The following is an 18,929-nucleotide window of genomic DNA, read 5'->3' as shown; positions in this document are numbered from 1 at the left end:
TCCCCTCTCAGACTGTCCGCCAGTTTTCTTGTGACAGCGTCTTCTAAAGTTTATTAAAGTCTTCCCATAAACAGAGCTTTATAATAACTGTTAAATAGGGTGCGGCCTTATATCAAAACCTAGGGTAATGTGTATAGGTTACATTGGATAAAAGGCTGTTATCTTACTAACTCTCCTAGGCAGGAGATGAACTACAACCATCTATTATTAATAGAAGGAGAAGGAAAAAAAAAAAGAAAAGTAAATTAGATTTTAATTACTATTAGGTTTTGAAGTTAGAGTTTTGTTATTAGTTACAGATTTGTTATTAGTAATTAATAGAAATAGAAATTGATTAACTAGCGTCATCTATAAGGGTGGCCTTTTTTAGTAATATTACATAGATGGAGGTTAAACCTACGCCTTACTAATATTTTATTAACAAAATATAAGTAATTAACATTCCATTCATTTTATGCTTTAAACTAATTTACTATAATCTTAATTAATGTATTTACATACATAGCTTGTTTTTCTATCCTATTAGATACCCTTATTTAAGCAAGGAGACAAATTTTTTTCAATGAATTAAAATTAGAAGTCACCTCACTTTATAATTCAGATCCAACATGCCTTGTACCTTGCATTTGAAGTAGCATTTTTTTTTTTTTTTTACAAGTACCTGTCCCAACCAATACTTCATTATTTACTTATTATAAACTCTAGTGATGCTCTAACCATCTAGCCCTTTCCCAATGCTTGATCTGAATTTCTGGGAGGAGCTTCGTTATTAACATTAAACCTTGGTTTTATAATTTACTACCATTTTCAATCTTCTTGCTTCGACAAGTCTGAGAGGATTAATAATTCAGCCCATTATCTAGAAAGGATGATGAGTAATGAATGACAGAACTTGGGCAAAACATACCAAAACTGAGAAACAGTTCTGTCTTCCATTAAGAAACCAGTTGTCTTCACTCAACCAAGAGTTTCAAAACTGCTCTGTAGCAAAGAAACTGTTTTCTTTATCGATATAAATAAAAGTTTACAACTTATAAAGCTATTTAGCCAAGAGCACAACTTATTTTGTTTGTGAAAATACGTTCTTATTTCCACTTTTGCCTTTCTCGTTTAGAATCATGTTTTTCTTCCTCTCAGATCTGTCCCATTTGAATATTAAGTAAATATATTTTTGTTTTAAGTACTATTGTAGATCTTGTCTTTTAATTTTTGTTCTTTTATATACATTTATTTCTTGGGCGTTTTGTTGAAGCTAAGTGCTCTTTTTGTTTAACGACTAACACCACCATCTTCGAGTAGTTTACACTTCCTCACTAATTATTAAGAAAATTTATAAACTTAAAATTGTAATAACCGTAGAAAGAGAAGTCTTTTGAGTGTTTTTCTTGATTTTAGATTTTTACATTTGTTTTGTTAGCCTTTTAAAGAGTAAAAATCTCAAATATGCTATTTATACTAGCTCCTTTTATGCTATCAGTTCCTTAAGTTCTAAAATTTAGATTTTGTGACGTTTTAGAATATTAAATCATTAATTTTTTTTTGTTTAGAAATACTTGGAGGACAGCACTAGAAAAAACAATTAAAGAAGTTGATTTCGATTTCGTAATTAACAAGAATCTAATGATACGGACGATCTTACGGATATGGACCTTTCTTCAGATCAAAAATGAAATAGACCAGATTGTTAGGCCGCCAAAGAATACAGATTCAGCAAAATTACTTCGTATTCAAGTACGTATAAATTTATTAAAAATAGCTACTATCTCCTTTTATGCTATTATTTTCTTATATATCCTTTCAAAACATGTTTTTTTTTTATCAGCGTTTCGAGAAAAGTATTTTTTTTTTTCAAATTTACCATCTCGTGTTCCTCTTATATTTTTAAATGTTAGCCATCGACAATTGCACAGTGCTGTCTGCCGAACGAAATTCCGGATATTTCTATCCGCACCGAACGTGATGAAACTCTTTCAGTTCACTCAAAAAGATAGAAATAGCTTTAAGGAGGCATCCGTATTTTTTTGTTTTGTTTTTTAAAGTCGGTGCGTACGGCGAGTTTTCCTTTTCGGGCTCGAGTATTTACACACACACATACGCAGAGAGAGAGAGAGAGATCATTTTCTATATAAAAACTACTTTCTTGGATCCTTAAGACCTCAGTTGTAAAGGATATCTGTCCTCTGACCTCTTACCAGTTATTCTCTTTCCATATTTAAGAAGCAAATCTTTGGAAGTCCAGTTACGGGCATTAGCATTAGCTTATCCATAGCTACAGTACTCATTTTAAACTACAGCACTTTTATCCATTCACGAACAGCTTTTGGTCGAAGTTAGGGATATTTAAGGTTAGAGATACCCTTGCTTGGATTGCTTCAACCCATATTGAATAAGGAAAATACCATGATAGAGTAGATCTCACTGTTAACTTTTAAAAAGTTAACGAGGCGTACCACTATCTGCGCGAGATTGCTTAAGAATTAAGAGATCGAACCATACCAGTTGCCAAGGTAAATTTCTTTTCTGAATTGAATGAGCTAAGGAACTTGCTAAAGAGTTCTATTTGATTTTCGGGTAAACATAATGCATTATGGTTAAGTAAACTTTCTAATAAAGAGTGGCGATTGTTTTCAAGCTGTGTTACAAAATTATTTTGTTACTACTTTCGTCTGTAATTAATACAAGAGTATATAAATTCATGCAGGACATACTAGTATTCAACAAAAATACGTCATTTGTACTTAATTATTAATAAATTCTATCCATAACCGGAGAATCAATGGCGGCCCGAAAGTATACCAAATAACTATAATATATCTGATTTTACTGCGATTTCATCGTTACAATATTTAAAGTATTCTTTTTTTTGCCATTTAATTAAAAAAATTATATGTTCAAAATGTTTTGAAGAATCTATCCATCATTATAACTTAACTGGCTCTTCGCAAGCCCTATATTTTAGTGAACGGCTTTCTTAATTATTTGATTACCATTGAAAAGTATAGCTTCCGGAAATTAGAAAACTATAATGTATTTCTGACAACACTTTATTCCCAGCCTGAGGGCATTTTGTTCTACTCTCTCCTTCTTCAGAGTAAGAGAGGATGATAATAATGTAAAGTATACCGATTTCATCCCAAACAACTAATAAGGTAGATAGAAAAGGCAAAAAGAAATAAAGAGTATAAAAAATAAATATAAAAAAAAGCTTAATGAAAACATATAATTCATTAAAATTAGTTGCTCGTTAACTCTGTCCATAAATTGTTGGAGATCAAGTTTAAAAAACATTAAGCATTATTTATTAGTACGCGCTTATTCCTGCTCATGATGTAGGTTAATTTCCGTTTTGAACATTAACTTCTTCTTCTTCGCCGGGGTAAAAGCGCCTCCGGCGGTTGCTTTTTTTTTTACTTTTTAATTTCTATGCTTGTCTCCAGTTTGAGAAAAGGACAGGTGTCGGTTTTGTTCTCTCCAAGTAAACATTGTTGATTTTGCTATTTATTTATAACCTGGCTCGGTCATCATAGTGGCACTATATTATCGCTGGGCAAAGGTGCGCTGCTCACCTTCTGTTTCGAGTTAATTAAAATTGTGTATCAAACAGCTGTATGGCCTGGAAAATTTAAAACATAAGTAACCAAATATGCTTAGTTGATCTTGAGCAATTAATACGATTCTAGGTTACTCTCACATTTATTCCTTTAAACATCCTTTATTCCCAGAGAGATTGAGGTTTCAGTTTAGAGCTACAGTTATATTTAGAAATGGGAAAATAAATCTGGTAGGTTTTTCGCTGAGAAGGAGACACTATTTCCGGTCTTTACTGCATAAGCATTACAAAAAAAGACCCCAAGTTACTACTACTTTAGTCTTCCTAATTGATCGTCTACAAAATACTTTTCTTAGCCTTTTTGGATTTTAAAATTTAATGGACTTATCAACTTGAAAAAAATGAATATATTTATGTAAATTATTAAGAATTTCCTGTAATAAATTAATTTATATTTGACTTTTATTTTGAAGGCCTATTTAAATATTGAATTAAATATTTAAATTAACTAAAAATTCATGCAATACATTTCCAGTTTTTTGTCCATCTCTTTAAAAAAATCAATTTAATAAAAGTTATATAAATTTATTCATTAAAACGTTAGTGAAGTTATCTGCAATTAAAATCAATTAACGCCACGCAATTAAAACAACAAAACCAGTTTGTCTGTTTTCTTTTCTCATTATAATAGTATTAAAAAGAGTCCAAAAGGTGTTGGCGATATTAAATATGGCATGTTAATTGGATTTTCTATGTTCTAAAGAATTGTAATATAATCAAATGAAATAAATTAAAATATAGTTTCCATAATTCTGTCTTTTAAAATGTTATAAATACATAATTTATCGCATTTAGCTTACTACATTCATTAGAGTTCACAGCAAAATTTCGTTCCTAAATTAAACAAACTTAAGAATTTTATTTTTTTTTTCAATTGATTACAAAATTCTCCCTGATAATTTTTCAAAACTTGGAATCTTTACTTAACATATAAATACAAATTCTTTTCAATCTTTGTCTCTCCTAAGTTTTGAAGTCTTTTACAGAGCTGTTTCTATTTATCTTGATTTCAAGAAAAACTTGAATTACAAACAAACGTATGTTTCAGCTTCTTCACGTTTCTATTACTATTCTTGCCTCGTTCTGCTATGATTCGTAAGCTCTGCTATCTAACAAATTTTCTGTCATCTCTAGCAAGCCCGAATCTTCCAGTTCTAGAGATTTGCTCCTCCGGTCGCAGTCGAAATTTTAGCCACCAGTTTGAGATTCAGTAATATTATTGAAGTGATAAAATCCATATTTGCTCGAAAAAGTTACTTTAGAGGCGATAGAGCTGCCTGTGTTTATTCATGTACCAATTGGTTATGTCCTCTTTTTTCGTATCTCAAAACTTGCGTTTCCGGTAAAAATTAATTATCAAAAATTGTATACAATCGATGTAATTGATCAAGCCAAGCTTAATTAATGTTATTTAATGTCGCACATATAAATATATGTAAGTTTATTGTCAACTTTTAAAATTAACCGTCTATCATAAAATATGTATGTACTCGTATATATATATATATATATAAAAGAAGTCTTTATTTTCTATATATATATAAAATTAATACCTATTAAAAACAGAAAAAAGAAAAAATAATAAATCGCCTTAATAACTGGTAGTAATTTAAAGAGTTATAATTAAGCGGTTTAGGAAATTAATAATTATTCTAAAACTATGTGGAAGAGGGAAGAGTGTCGGACTACAAGGATTCTGTAAGGTAGGAGCTCCTCAGTGTCCCGCCCACTGCAATACCACTTATAATAGCCACTGTGGCTACTAAAAATGAAGAGGTCCTCTCACTCTCTCTCACTCACTTGGTTAAATATTGTTGACCAATCATGATGGTCAATCAAGAACCACAGCAATATTACATGCACACCAGTAATTATCGTCTGTATAGTTTTATACATGCTCTTTCAGATTATAAAGCTGAAACTACAATTTACACTTCTATTTAATTTTGTACTTCGTATTAACACCAACAAGCAAGTACTGCCTTGTTCATTACCTATCATATTTACTTCTAAATGGAATCTATCATTATTTTATAGGAAAACAAGTTTGGTAAATTTATTCGACGGTGGGTCTGAGATTTTTATATTTTGACTTTCTCTTGCACCTATTGAACTATCGATACAAAACTACCTTTGAAAGAAAGGCAGGTTCAAAAAGGTGATCACTTCTTCTTTTCGCTCAGTGATGGTGAGTCCAAAATCCGTTAGCAATCGAAGGAATAAGTTTTTAAAAAAACTTTTTTTCACTCTCTTAGATGTACTTGTCAGGTTAGTCTGGTAGGGTGTACTAGTGATGGGCTATTTGAGCGGACTCGTTCCATTGGAACGAGTCCGATGGTGGAACGAGTTGATTCAAATCCCTATTTTTAAAAAAAGTGATTCCGCCCCGCCCCAAAAAATTTAGGCAAATAAAAATGAAAATGAGGCAGCAGAAGGTTTGGAACGATTAAACATAAGAACAAATGTCACGCAATTTATTATATTATTATATCATTAAATGTTAGCTTTCCCAGTTAATAACAAAACTATATTTCTTTAACACACATTGAGTACTATCCCTAATTTCCAATTGCTCTGATAAATATAAAATTAACAACGTAATACAAATATTAACACAAAAATAGGCTAGTCAAATATAAATTAAAGCAATGCAGTTTTGTCATTATCTAGCTTGACCACTAGAAGACTGGAGTTAACTTACTTCAAGAGTATTCAAGGTAGAGAAACGGAAATGGGTAGGAAATTATTCCATAAAAATTCTAACCCTTCAAAATTATAATTACTCATAATATTTATTAACTAAGAATTGAATATCAAGCTTTTAAAATATTATCTTATTGTTTTACAAAAAGAAAAAGCTGTGTGCTTAATCTTAAACTTAGCGCTGGACACTCTTACTCTCATCTTCATTGGCGTAAGCTTGAACGTGTACATGTCAGCTAGACGGTCAAAGTAAAACTGGGCCAAAATTTAGTATTACCTAACTGGTTTACTTAGTGTAGTATCCCTCCCACTCTATCACCTATTTCACAAACATTCATCGATTGAAAATATTTTTTAGTTAAATATTCGTTTCATTGGAATACAAAAAACATTATAACGCTTTCTTAAGATGATTTGAATTTTTAAAATTTGTTTTTGTCCATTACTCTTATAAAATACGAAGAATTTCAAATAAAATATAATATACAAACACAGAATGATCTAGTGTGCAGGTGGAGTCAGTCGTAGTTACCATGACAACGGAACCGTTAAACGACTCCGGCCCAGCTCTAGCATTTTCATTGGTTAAATCCACTGGAGTTGGTGGAGTCGAATCCGGAGTGATTTAAATCCTTTTGAAACCGGACTCGTTCCATTTTTTCGTTCACTGAATCTAGCCAATAGAAATTGCTGGAGCTGGAACCGGAGTTGTTTAACGGTTCCATTGCTATGGTAACGAGGACTGACTCCACCTGCATACTAGATCATTGTGTTTGTATATTATATTTTATTTGAAATTCTTCGTATTATATAAGAGTAATGGACAAAAACAAATTTTAAAAATTAAAATCATCTTAAGAAAGCGTTATAATGTTTTTTGTATTCAAATAAAACGAATATTTAACTAAAAATTATTTCCAATCGATGAATGTTTGTGAAATTGGTGATAGAGTGGGAGGGATACTGCAGTAAGTAAACCAATTAGGTAATACTAAATTTTGGCTCAGTGTTACTTTGACTGTCTCACGGTCATGTACACGGTTAAACTTACCCAATGAAGATAAGAATAAGAGTGTCCAGCGCTATGTTAAAGATTAAGCACACAGCTTTTTCTTTTCGTAAGATAATATTTTTAAAGCTTGATATACAAGTCCTAGTAAATAAATATTTCTTTATTTATGAGTAATTATCATTTTGCTTGAAGGGTTAGAATTTTTTTTATGGGAATAATTTCCTACCCATTTCCGTTTCTCTACCTTGGATCCTCTTGAAGCACGTTAACTCCAGTCTTCCAGTGGTCAAGCTAGATAATGACTAAACAGCATTGCTTTAATTTTTATAATTGACTAGTCTATTTTTATGTTAATTTTTGTATTACGTTGTTAATTTTATATTTATCAGTGCAATTGGAAATTAGGGATAGTACTCAATGTGTGTTAAAGAAATATAGTTTTGTTATTAACTGGGAAAGCTAACATTTAATGATATTTTTTAATAAATTGCGTGACATTTTTACTAATGCATAGGGTAAGTACAGAGACCGGAATCGGTGAACGAGTTGTTGGAATCGATTCCAACCCTGGAACTGATTCAAATCCAACGAGTCCAAAGACGGACTCGTTCTGCCCATCACTAGGGTGTACAATGAGTTCAGGTTATAATGATTTGAGGTTACAATGGAAGGTTTCAATAACAGTTGGCTTACAGGTTACGGCAGCACAATGTTAAACATCTGTCTTTAGGTGAAAATAGAATTATTCATTCATTAATCATAAATATTTATAAAACAATTGTATTTTTAAAACAAAGTGAAAAGCTGAGCTTTCTAAGGTACCAGGAAAAACATTAAATAATGTGGAATGGCCTGTTCACGTTTTCGAGTATGCATCACTACGTAGATATTGTTTCAATTTATTTTTTAATAGTTAGTAGCTCTTAATAGTTCATTTCAATGCTTAAAGCTCCCTTTCTTTCTCTTACCGTGAAGGAAAAAGTGTTACATTTGTGTGGATTTTGAGTTAGCGCCGGATATTAAAATTTTATGGTTCCCTGAGTAGAAAATGTTATTACAAGCAAGTCAGTGTGAATGTGTGTCAGGATGCGTCATGAACGGGAAATAGCCCGAAGTTCTTATTAAATGTGTGGTTTCCGTATCAGTAAGAAAAACAGTAAGAGTTCTTTGTGAACTGGAAGTGCTACGTAACTAATTTTTTTTTAATTTGCGTACTGAATTCTGCCAAGATTTATCTTAAAACTTCGAATTGGGACAACTTTCCAGCAAAAAAATTGGATTAAGCGCACTTCTCAAGAAGAAGGGGTGATTATGATCTGTCACTTGTGTAATAATAACGATCAGTGAATGAGTTACTGAAATTTCATGTGTAAAGAATTCTTGTTTTACGGTATATTTTAATTAACAGACCCGGGGGAAAAAAAACTATTTGATTATTTATAAACACCGTAATTACCAAATAAACCCTCTTGGTCGTGGTGGCGTACGCATTGCGTTTCTGGCCAGCCCTCGTAGAAACCAATCACCGTAAATAGCGGTAAACTATTCAGAACATGAGCTATGGGTTTTCACTCCCACAGACATAAAAAGCGAAATTAGTTTATATAACCTTAGGGAATTTTACCATTCTAGATGTATATTTAAGTAGAGTATAGTACTAAGTGGAAGAACTTAAACGAAAAGCAGAAGAGCAACAAACACAAAAACATATCTATACTGATGAAGAGAGTTTTCTAGAAAGAAAGATGGAAATGATTGGCATTTTCAATTAAAGAGCATCAGAGAAATGGAAAGGTTATATACTAAAGATAGGAGTTTGTTATTTCATGCAATATATGTATATATATTTATATGTTGTGTTAGTAACATAGATATGTTTCATCATAATGAGGTTATGTTAATTTCTCGGTAACTATTACAATTAGGCATTAATTAAAGTTTTGTGTGTAAAAGATAGAGGCTCGCGCGTGCGCACCTCTTGCTGGGCGCTGACCATTCCTAGACAAACTACCTCCTGCTAGGATCCCAGAAGAAGAAGAAAAAAAAACAATCCATCCCTTTAGTAAAAACCCTGGACATTCTCTGTCCAAATATATTCCTAATTTTTTGTTTTGTTTTTGTTTTAACATTGGTGTAAGATAGGTTGTTGCTGGAACGTCATGTAAAATTCATCAGAGCTAGTTTCTTAATATCCAATTATGTTGCTGACAGTAGAATTATGGGAGTAGGCAATTAGTATGATGAGAGAGGAAGACCTCCTGAATTAGTAGTGAAGTTGTATTAGTAGTAGAAAAAAGGTATTAAAACCTTCCTTTACTAAACCTGATAACCTTCTCTCATCACTTAACTTTTTAAAAGGCGCCTCACTCTTCCAATCAGTTCTCTTTATTTTTACTCGTACCCTTTACCTGTAAAAACTCTACTTTAAACATTTGTAATTTGTAATAATATAATCTGACCTTAAACATTTCATATGTGTCAATAATGTTTAGCTTTTTCTTTTTTTAAAAAACTTTAAATTATTTTTTTTCTAGGTATGGTATAATTTTACAACTGTACGTGCAAATAATCCAACTGATGCAGCTGGGTGTTCCGTAGGTCAGGTATGCATTGTTTGTCTCTTTATGCCTTTTTTTTTTTTTTTTTTTTTAAGACGAAATTAGTTTTATGCTTTGGCAACTTTCACGGTTTTAAAATCTTTCCAATCCTTCGATTGTGTGTTTCAATTTAAAGTATTTGTTACATAGCCCTTATGTTCCTACTCATTCTTTCTAAGTATGATGTTAACCAAACTGAAGGCGAAAAGTATCAGGTTTGTTCTAAGAAATTGGGCTTCTGACATCTTTTGTCACCTCTCAAAGATATTTTTTATTTTATTTATTTACTTTTTATTTTGTTTGAAGCCACTAATCTATTTTATCTTTTCTTTTTTTTCACCGTTCACTACGTTATTGTAATTTACATTTTTAGATGTGTACTTAATTATTGCTTATGTAGATAAATGACTACTGCGGGTACTAATTGCACCCGCAACAACTAACACAGGAAGTCTTGGAATAAGCAGTGGTGAGGTTATCTGAAGTAGGTGATTACGGCCGCTTCTTTAATACGCTTCTACATTAAGTTACTGTGTGTGTGTGTGTGTGCCCAGTAAAACGTCTTCGAATTTCTAACAAACATTACAAAATTATAACTATTGAATTTATTTCGATTGTAATAAATTGCTGTATTCCTTAAGTACATACCAAAAATCAGTATTCGTATATTTATTAAATGAATGCATGCCTTTAAATTTGAAAGTTGCCGATTGGATTACAACTGTTTACCCTTGTTAAATGAAAATGTAATATTTAACTTTGTCACTAATAATAATAAAAAAATTACTAATAATTAGACTCAGGGAGTTCTGTAGACTTCCATTTAATTTGAAATTGTAATATTCTATTTCAGGAAAGTCACGAATAAAGCATTGCTGCTGTTCTGTATCGTCTTGTTCCTCAGCCATGAACTTTCCATGCCAAGTTTAAAGATCAACATGAAGCCCAAAGATAATCAATTATGTAAGCAATGTTCATTAAATTTATTTATTTATTTATTTAATTTTTTGTACTGAGAGTTTGAAAGATAAAAAGTGCCCTTTATCCAACTGTTTTTCTGATTAAAGAAACTGACTTTAAATCTATTGACAAAAGTCTTTTAGTAACAGAAGTACTTTTGATTCTGTAGTGCTCCTTTACCCAATATATGTGTGTATTATGTTTCGTATGCCCCTGCAAATAGTATACTACTATCGCAAGTTTTATAAATGTAAAATATGAGAATCTCCAGATAATTCAATTTTCAACTTAATTTGTACCTCCACTTGAAAAATTGTGGAATCGAAGAGGTTTAAAATTTCAGAATTTTAAATGCAAGAGATATGTCTTGGATGGGGGCTTCTAGAGCAATAAGTCGTGGTAGCACTAATTCAACTTCTTTTCTAACCATTCTTTCCAAAAAGTTCCCAAGGGTTCCGTAATTTATTATATAAATAACTGGCTACGCAGGCTAGTCTGGTCAGCAAACCTAACATTCGCAGCTCCCCTGCTTAGTGCAGAAACATCCTTTCATTAAGCTTTTAGCCTGGGGATACCCATATCCATTTCCCACCTCCGGAACCACAGAAGATATCGATGTTTCTACCTAGCCAGCTCGTCCACTTTCTCATTGCCTTCCGTCCCGGCATGTCCAAAGTTCCCAGAAGGGTCACACCTCCTGAGTCTCCTCCTGTATTCCCATCAATTTTAAAACTCCAACCTTACTTTGTTCAAAGCCTTGAGAAGATTCTCAGCTCTTTATGATTTTCCTCTGCTACTTTTCTAACTTACAGAAACGTTCAATATCTCAGCCTTGAAAACCATAGCCATCCCTCTAAGAGCCACTAGTATTTCTTGGCACCAGTTTAGGCAAGCCACTTTACTCCTATTGGGAACCATCACGGATCTGGTGCCTTTCAATTATTAATTGCTCATTCGACACAAACTATCTGAGAAAGAAAGACAGGCTCGGAAATGGAATCACTTCTTCTTTTTGCTCAGTGATTAAGAGTCCAAGATCCGTTAGCGTTCGAAGGAATACGTTTTTAAATATCTTTTTCACTCTCTTAGATGTACCTCCTTTTCCGAGAAAACCTGTTTAAAGAGCTTTAGGAAATCTATAAGGGCTGCTGTTTATTGTTTTCATTAACATAAATTGTCGAGATTTAATTGCAATTATGTTACATCATTAAAATATATAAATATATATAACTTTTTTCATTAAAACAGACAAAATTTACGACATATTGTAAAATTTATGGCACTTATTAATCTCGTAAGAACAGTAGAGGACGGTTTGTTATGTTTTTTAATAATTGACCGAGAGCAGGTAACATACAAAACAAACTACAAAAGAAACAGTGGAAAAAAACCTCCTGCTGTGTTTGGAACCACCTCGTAAAGCGCTGAAAAAACTATACAAACTCCTTGTCCAGTCGTCCTAACCCAACTATAAGCATATAAACCAATGCCTACTAAATACATAAGAAAGGTCTTCTAGATTCCCACCTTTCCTTGTCTGTCTTCTGTGTTATATGTAAATATGAAAATCAATTTAATATAATAACACACATTCCAGAAAGTTATTCGTTGGATGTGATTTCTATGGATATATTTTTTTTTAATAAATAATGCTAAATAGAAAGTACGAAGTTGTTTGAAAGAACATAAATTATCCATATACAATGATTGAGTCGTCAAATATTATAATGTAAAAAAAAAAAAAAAATTGATCTCACAAGGAAGTATTTGTGCTTACGTCCCAATAAAAAACATCAGTGTGCAAAAGACACTATTCTTAGTTTTTTCTCTCTTTTTCATCTGATGTCAACTTGAATTTATAACCAGGTTTCACTTCAACACTAATTTGAAATCATTATCGATCAGAAATAGCCGGTTGGTTATTTTCAATCTCTAGATTGGGGAAAAAACGAAATATTTCCATCAATAATAATGAGACATAGTAAATGGCTCGTTTCTGAATGTATTGGTATTTTACTTTTTGTGGTCACAAAAGTCGTTCGCTCTTTCAGCTTAGTTCTTTTTTATTGGTTTATAATGATACATTTCCTTGAGGACTACTGCTGATTGAGAGAACTTGTCTTCGCTATGAATATCCGAATTACTACAAACCGGAGTCGGTTTATCAAAACAGAATACGTAATTCAGTTCAAAAAGTAGACAAAAAAATTTATAAGTATCATCCGGCTTGTTTGCTACTATTCTAGTATTATAGTCGAATTTTGATAGATTATTATTATTATTCTCAATTATTGTTGTTATTCTATTTAATAATCTCCTTAACAAAAACTTACAGTTTTAAAAGTTAAGTATAAGGGTTGATTAAACGCCAAAAGGTACACAAATCAGCAGTTCCCAACATTTCATTAATACTTCATTGATATAATTTAAGTAATTTTACTGCATTAACTTTTCCTTCACATTTTTTAGAATTTATTAGATGTCACAGACCCTTATGCTGGCCATTTTCGTCTACAAAATATTTACTCAAGTAGCACACCATTTAACTTAGATTGACTGTAATATCTATTTATCTATAATAATCAAACTATTAATCACAGGTGAAAAAGAAAACGTTATAAAAAATATAAAAAAAATAAGAGGCTAAAAAATTCATAAACTTTTTTTACATCAATGATTTTATGCATTTATTTTTATTTTTAAATAAAAATCATTGGTTTAAGTTCATTCTTTGATTAAAGTAATTGTTATTTTATGTTGTAGTCAAACGTTTGTAATAATAAGTAATAAATAATCTGGCTTTATCGCAAATAATATAGTTTTCTTCAATTACATTCTCAATCTAGGTGTTCTTCCCACAATGTTATATATATGTAATATAAAATAAAGAAAATAAAGATATGCATATTTTTAGGACAGCTAATTATTCCAGTATTTTACCATAAGTAAAATTAGGGGGACTAAATTAAATTACAATTGAGAAATGAGTAAATATTGTTGAATAATCTACTTGTTATTAAATGTATGTTATTTGTGCTCACGAATATTTCGGTAAGACGAATTTAAGACTGAAATATTGTTTTGAATCCTCCGTGATTGAAATTTAAAAAGTGGCCGACTCTAACTTTGTTTTTTTCTACTTTAACATGCATGTATATGTGACTACTCAGAATAATTCATCACTCATTTTATCATAATTATAATAAAAAAATATTATGAATGAACTGGCCAGCATAAGGGTCTGTGACATCTAATAAATTCTAAAAAATGTGAAGGAAAAGTTAATGCAGTAAAATTACTTAAATTATATCAATGAAGTATTAATGAAATGTTGGGAACTGCTGATTTGTGTACCTTTTGGCGTTTAATCAACCCTTATACTTAACTTTTAAAACTGTAAGTTTTTGTTAAGGAGATTTTTGTACCTTTTGGATAGATTTTCCTTTTTGTCTATTTGCAAAGTTACGTCTGCTTTACAGATTTTTTAAAATTTGGAATAAGCTATTCTATCATTATAACCTGATAAGGTGTTAAATCGGAACCGTAACTACCACTGGAGAGATCTTTTTAAAGAATGATTATAGTTGCGGTCCCCAAACCATCCTCAATAACCATTTTTTTGAGAAAGCGTTTTGAATAAAATAGGAAGGTATTTGTACGTAAATAGCAAAATTAAACTGCGATTTCAGTACTTCCTTTTAAGAGGAGCAAGAAAAATAAACTGCGATTACAGTACTTCTCCCTAAAAGGCAAAGATTTTGAATCGAACGACAATTCATTGATGTAAATCGGTTCACTCATTGATAATTTTAACGATTGCAGTACTTCCTCTTAGTAGGTGTAAGAGCATGATAGCACTTCACAGCCACATAGAGGAGCTTTAATCACTTCTTCGTGCTAAATTTTATCAAAATCGGACTAAGCTTTGTAGAAATATTGGTAATAATAGTTTTAGAAAGGGCCTTATTTGGGTGGGGCGAACTCCCCTCCTTATGAGGCATAGCGTCGAGACTTTTAAAGTACAAATCTGTACAAAATTTCGATTCGAATGACACTTCATTCATGAAAATCGGTTCACGTGTCGATAATTTGAAACGATTGCTATACTTCCCCTTAACAAGTGTAAGAGCAGATCGTCGCTTTATTGTTAGGTAGGGGAGCCCTAACCCTATCATCCTACCAAATTTTATCAAAATCGGGCCAAGATTTACAGAGTAATTAGTAATAATAATTTTGGAGGGGGCCTTACATAAAGGGGGCTAACTCCTCTCCCATTCGATGTACAGGGCCGAGACCCCCAAAAGGCACATCTACATAAAATTCCGAATCGAACGACACCTCATTCATGAAAATCGGTTTGCGCGTTTAGGCGCTACGTTGTTTACAAAAAAGGTAACAACAACAAGAAGAAGAAGAAGAACAACAAGAACAAGAACAACAACAATTTTTGAAAAAGCCGTTTTTGCTCATTTTCAGCAACTTTTTTCTCGAAACCTATTAGATCTGGGTGGTTGCAAAAAAATTACAGTTATAAAGGATGGTTTGGAGTTAGATTTAAAGAAAATTTGGGAATTTTATCTTTTATAGAAAAAGAGAAAAAAATTGTCAAAGTTGGGTGTTTTTCAACGTTACACTTTTTCGTGCAGTTTTTGATGGTCAACCCTTATACAACTGTCCTACCGGACAGTTTTAATATTCCGGAGAAGTTTAATCTTATGGAAATGTTCAGGAAATTTTGAAGCTCATGGATCTCTTGGCAAGGATCGCATGGCTGCTTTTGGCCCTTAGGACTTGAGGTTGCAAAACTTAGTAAACCATTAAATGTTCAGAATGCCTATCTGAAGTAGTGAGTAGCTAAAGCTGTGGTTTCGCTAAACCCAAATTGTTGCCCACAACTAACATTTGGTAAAATTTGGGGAGTTCAAAGAGAATTTACAAAAGTTTAGATCCTTGAGAGATGAACGAGTGAGTGTTCAAGATTTTCGAGATTTTATGAACATGTATTTTAGGGCAGCTCTGGGAGATATTGTGGTTTTTAACTGCCAATTTAATGTAATATAAGGTTTTCTTATATACAGGGTGACCAGAGTTATATGCTCTACCCACTTTTTTTTTTTAACTGCGGGAAATTTCGAAAAAATAAAAAACACGTATTTAATCATTTTTAGTCTAGTTTATTTTCAATGATTGACCCATTTTTTTAAACCCCTGTATCTTGAGATACAGCATCCAACTTTGTTTTTTCAAATGGAACGTTATATTTTTTTTGCATATTTTTATAGTATTTGAGCTCCTTAAAAAGACAAAAACAATTTTTTTGAAATCGGTTAGGTTTTTCAAAAGTTATGGTAATTTAAAATGTGAAAAACAAATTCAGTTTATTGTCAAAATTACGTTATCTTTTTTTAAAGAATCTGTTCAAACTGGTTTAGTTTAACCATAGGGTTCATCATATCCACAGTTCTGCTTTTCGCTACTTAACGTTTTTACAGGTAACTGGATGTTCTACATCCTTTAAGACCTAAACACTCCCCCAAGAGCAGCCTTTAGATCTGCCTGCAGTGCTATAAGAAATCCTGGAGCTTCAAATTTCAATTTATAAAACATAATGCCAAGGGCAGAAAACGTATTAGAAAAAGTTGGTGCTAATATCTTGAATTATATCTTAACACTATAAAATAAACAGTTAAATCAGAAAATAAAATAATACATAAATTAAAAAACACTTCGCCGGCGTCAGACCCGACATTATTGTAACAACAATAGAGAGAAGGCTACAGTGTATTGCACATGGTGTTGTTTTATTACTATTATATTTTCGACAACATTAACGCTATCTTCAACCATCTTAACTTTCATCATCATAATTAACTGCACATTATCATCGTAAGTAACTTTGTATTCAACTGTTTTTGTTTTTCTAATTATACAGGTATAATTTACAATAGTCTCCAGTAAATTTTTAGAATGGTAAACAATGTAACACTCAAATCTGTATTTATATCACAATTACAGCATCATTTAATCAAGATTTTCTCGCTTATGTCGAAGGATAAGATTGTGCAGGCCTTTGACTCAGTTGTAAATCCTGAGCTTCTGTACGATCTAGGCGAAAGATGAGTGAACAAAGTACAGTGAGGATTTAGAATTTGAGGAATGTCTGAAGCAGTAATCAGCAAAACAGTACTGAAGATCGCTGACATACATGGTGTGAGTATTAGACAGATCCTAAGATCCTGAGGCGAAAGATTAAGAGATAGTCTGGAGGGACAAAATGCTGTCGTCACGAATAGAGTTCACGTAACGTGAACATCTACAGTTCTAATCCAGCCGAAAAGAAATCTTGAAACTGTTAAAACAAAATATTTATTCTAAAAAAAAAAGTGGACTATTTCATACTTTTTATTATTTAACGAAAGCAACAATGTAATAATTGTCATAATATTTTCTAACTACAAAAAATGATTTTGCATTGTTTGGAGCATAAAAATTTTCAAAAATGATTTATCTAAAAATATATTATTATTATACTAATAAAAAAGATAATAATCTGAGGTTATTATCATTTACTAAACAAATTGCTGCTACAAAAGGTTGCAGGTTCATAATATACAGTTTATTACCTTTAAGTCTAAAAATGATCGTAAATCAACAAATTTCATTCTACTACATGGGAATCATTATAAAACTCTACTCTTCTTGTAAATCGTAACCTTCTTATTTTATGACTTACTTCAAATATTGGTTAAATTATTTATTATTACATTATATATGTATTTTTTATGATATGACAAAAATTATAATGGCCCATATTCTCATTAGAAATTATTTTATGATTACTACTAAATAGAATTTTCTAAAGAAATTCATTTTCAGAAGAATTATTGTTTAAATTTTACTTATAAAAAGGCTTCTCTTATTTCTTTTTTTTTTTTAGAGAAAAGTGATAATTTAAATTTATTATCTGCAAAAATATGTTTATAATTTTCGTTAAAAGAGAAGTGGCATAAAAAAAAGGTGCCATTTATATTATTATTGTAGTTTGCCACTAGTTTTATGTTCTCTTTTACGCGAAAAGAGGAGAAGGGAATTTAGTCAAAAAAAAAAAAAAGCGAGATAAGAGCCAAAGGCTCAGGTCTGTAGAATCCGAGTCCAGGCAACATTATGGTATCACTTCATACATTCCTCAAGATCATTCGTTACCCACCCATGTTTTCTTAATAGTCAGCGTCAAATTTTTAAGAAGAAAACACGCGATTATCTTGCTGTTGAGCGCGAATTAGAAAGGCGTGTTTATTTTCTTTCAGTCATCTTTATAAACTCCCAAGACGCCTGATCTCCGAACAGATCTCCTGAGGTACCGCTGACTGCATGAGCGTTTGAATGACAGAGTAAGCAAAAATTGTTCTTTAGCGAGTTTCTTCATTCTGGTATTGTTAACCAAATTGACCTTCATTTAAACAAAAAATAAAACTAAAAAGGGTAATATGACATTACAGAGGAAGCGCCCCTTTTGATTGCACTTAATTTAGTCACGACCATCTTCAGATCTGACCTACCGTTTTGTAGAAAGTTTTAATCTTTAAGATCCATCTTATGTTTTTATAATAATTTATTTTTAAAATTTATTGTTATTAATTGAAGAACGCCACAGTGTTGATCATATTGTTCCAACTTTTAAGCCAGGCCATTTTCGTCCTTTCTTTTATTTCTTATTTACATGAATCCCCTTATTTTGAAAGAATTACCCACAATCAGTCACGTAATGTCAGATTGTTGTAATTTTATAAATCGAGAATTTTTATCACAATATAAGAACGACAATAATTAGTACAATAGAATTTAGCTTACAATATTTTTTAATTACCCTATGACAGTTGTTCTTTCTTCCTACAGGACCACATAACATATAGTTTACATACATTACCCTATAATTTAATATGTTCTTCTTTTTTTTGGCTTATGTCCCTTTCAGATTTAATTAGCCCATATTTTAATGTTAACATACAATTAGAGCCTGGTTTTGTGGGAAAAACTTGCGAACCGC

At 31.6% G+C, this 18,929-nt stretch overlaps 1 protein-coding gene across 4 annotated transcripts in view; it reads left to right on the top strand.

The window, feature by feature from the left end:
• The window catches only part of LOC141456116 (uncharacterized), a 31,778-nt gene extending 14,095 nt beyond the window's left edge, over window positions 1-17,683 (top strand). For 2 of the 4 annotated variants that reach the window (XM_074131797.1, XM_074131796.1), the window contains exons 5-7: window positions 1,548-1,731; window positions 9,860-9,928; window positions 10,776-10,925. In XM_074131797.1, coding sequence (XP_073987898.1) covers window positions 1,548-1,731; window positions 9,860-9,928; window positions 10,776-10,790 — 268 coding nt within the window. In that variant the 3' untranslated portion in view covers window positions 10,791-10,925. Of the gene's footprint in view, window positions 1-1,547; window positions 1,732-9,859; window positions 9,929-10,775; window positions 10,926-16,897 lie in introns of those variants that run through there. The other 2 variants (XR_012459584.1, XR_012459583.1) reach the window with 2 other exon arrangements.
• The last annotated feature ends 1,246 nt before the right edge of the window (window positions 17,684-18,929 follow it).

The sequence above is a fragment of the Rhodnius prolixus genome, unplaced genomic scaffold, assembly GCF_049639745.1.
Source record: "Rhodnius prolixus isolate KJV_2025 unplaced genomic scaffold, Rpr scaffold_4, whole genome shotgun sequence".
Classification (NCBI taxonomy): Eukaryota; Metazoa; Arthropoda; class Insecta; order Hemiptera; family Reduviidae; genus Rhodnius; species Rhodnius prolixus.
The sequence above is the reverse complement of the archived record's forward strand: the minus strand, read 5'-3'. Positions and strand labels throughout refer to the sequence as shown.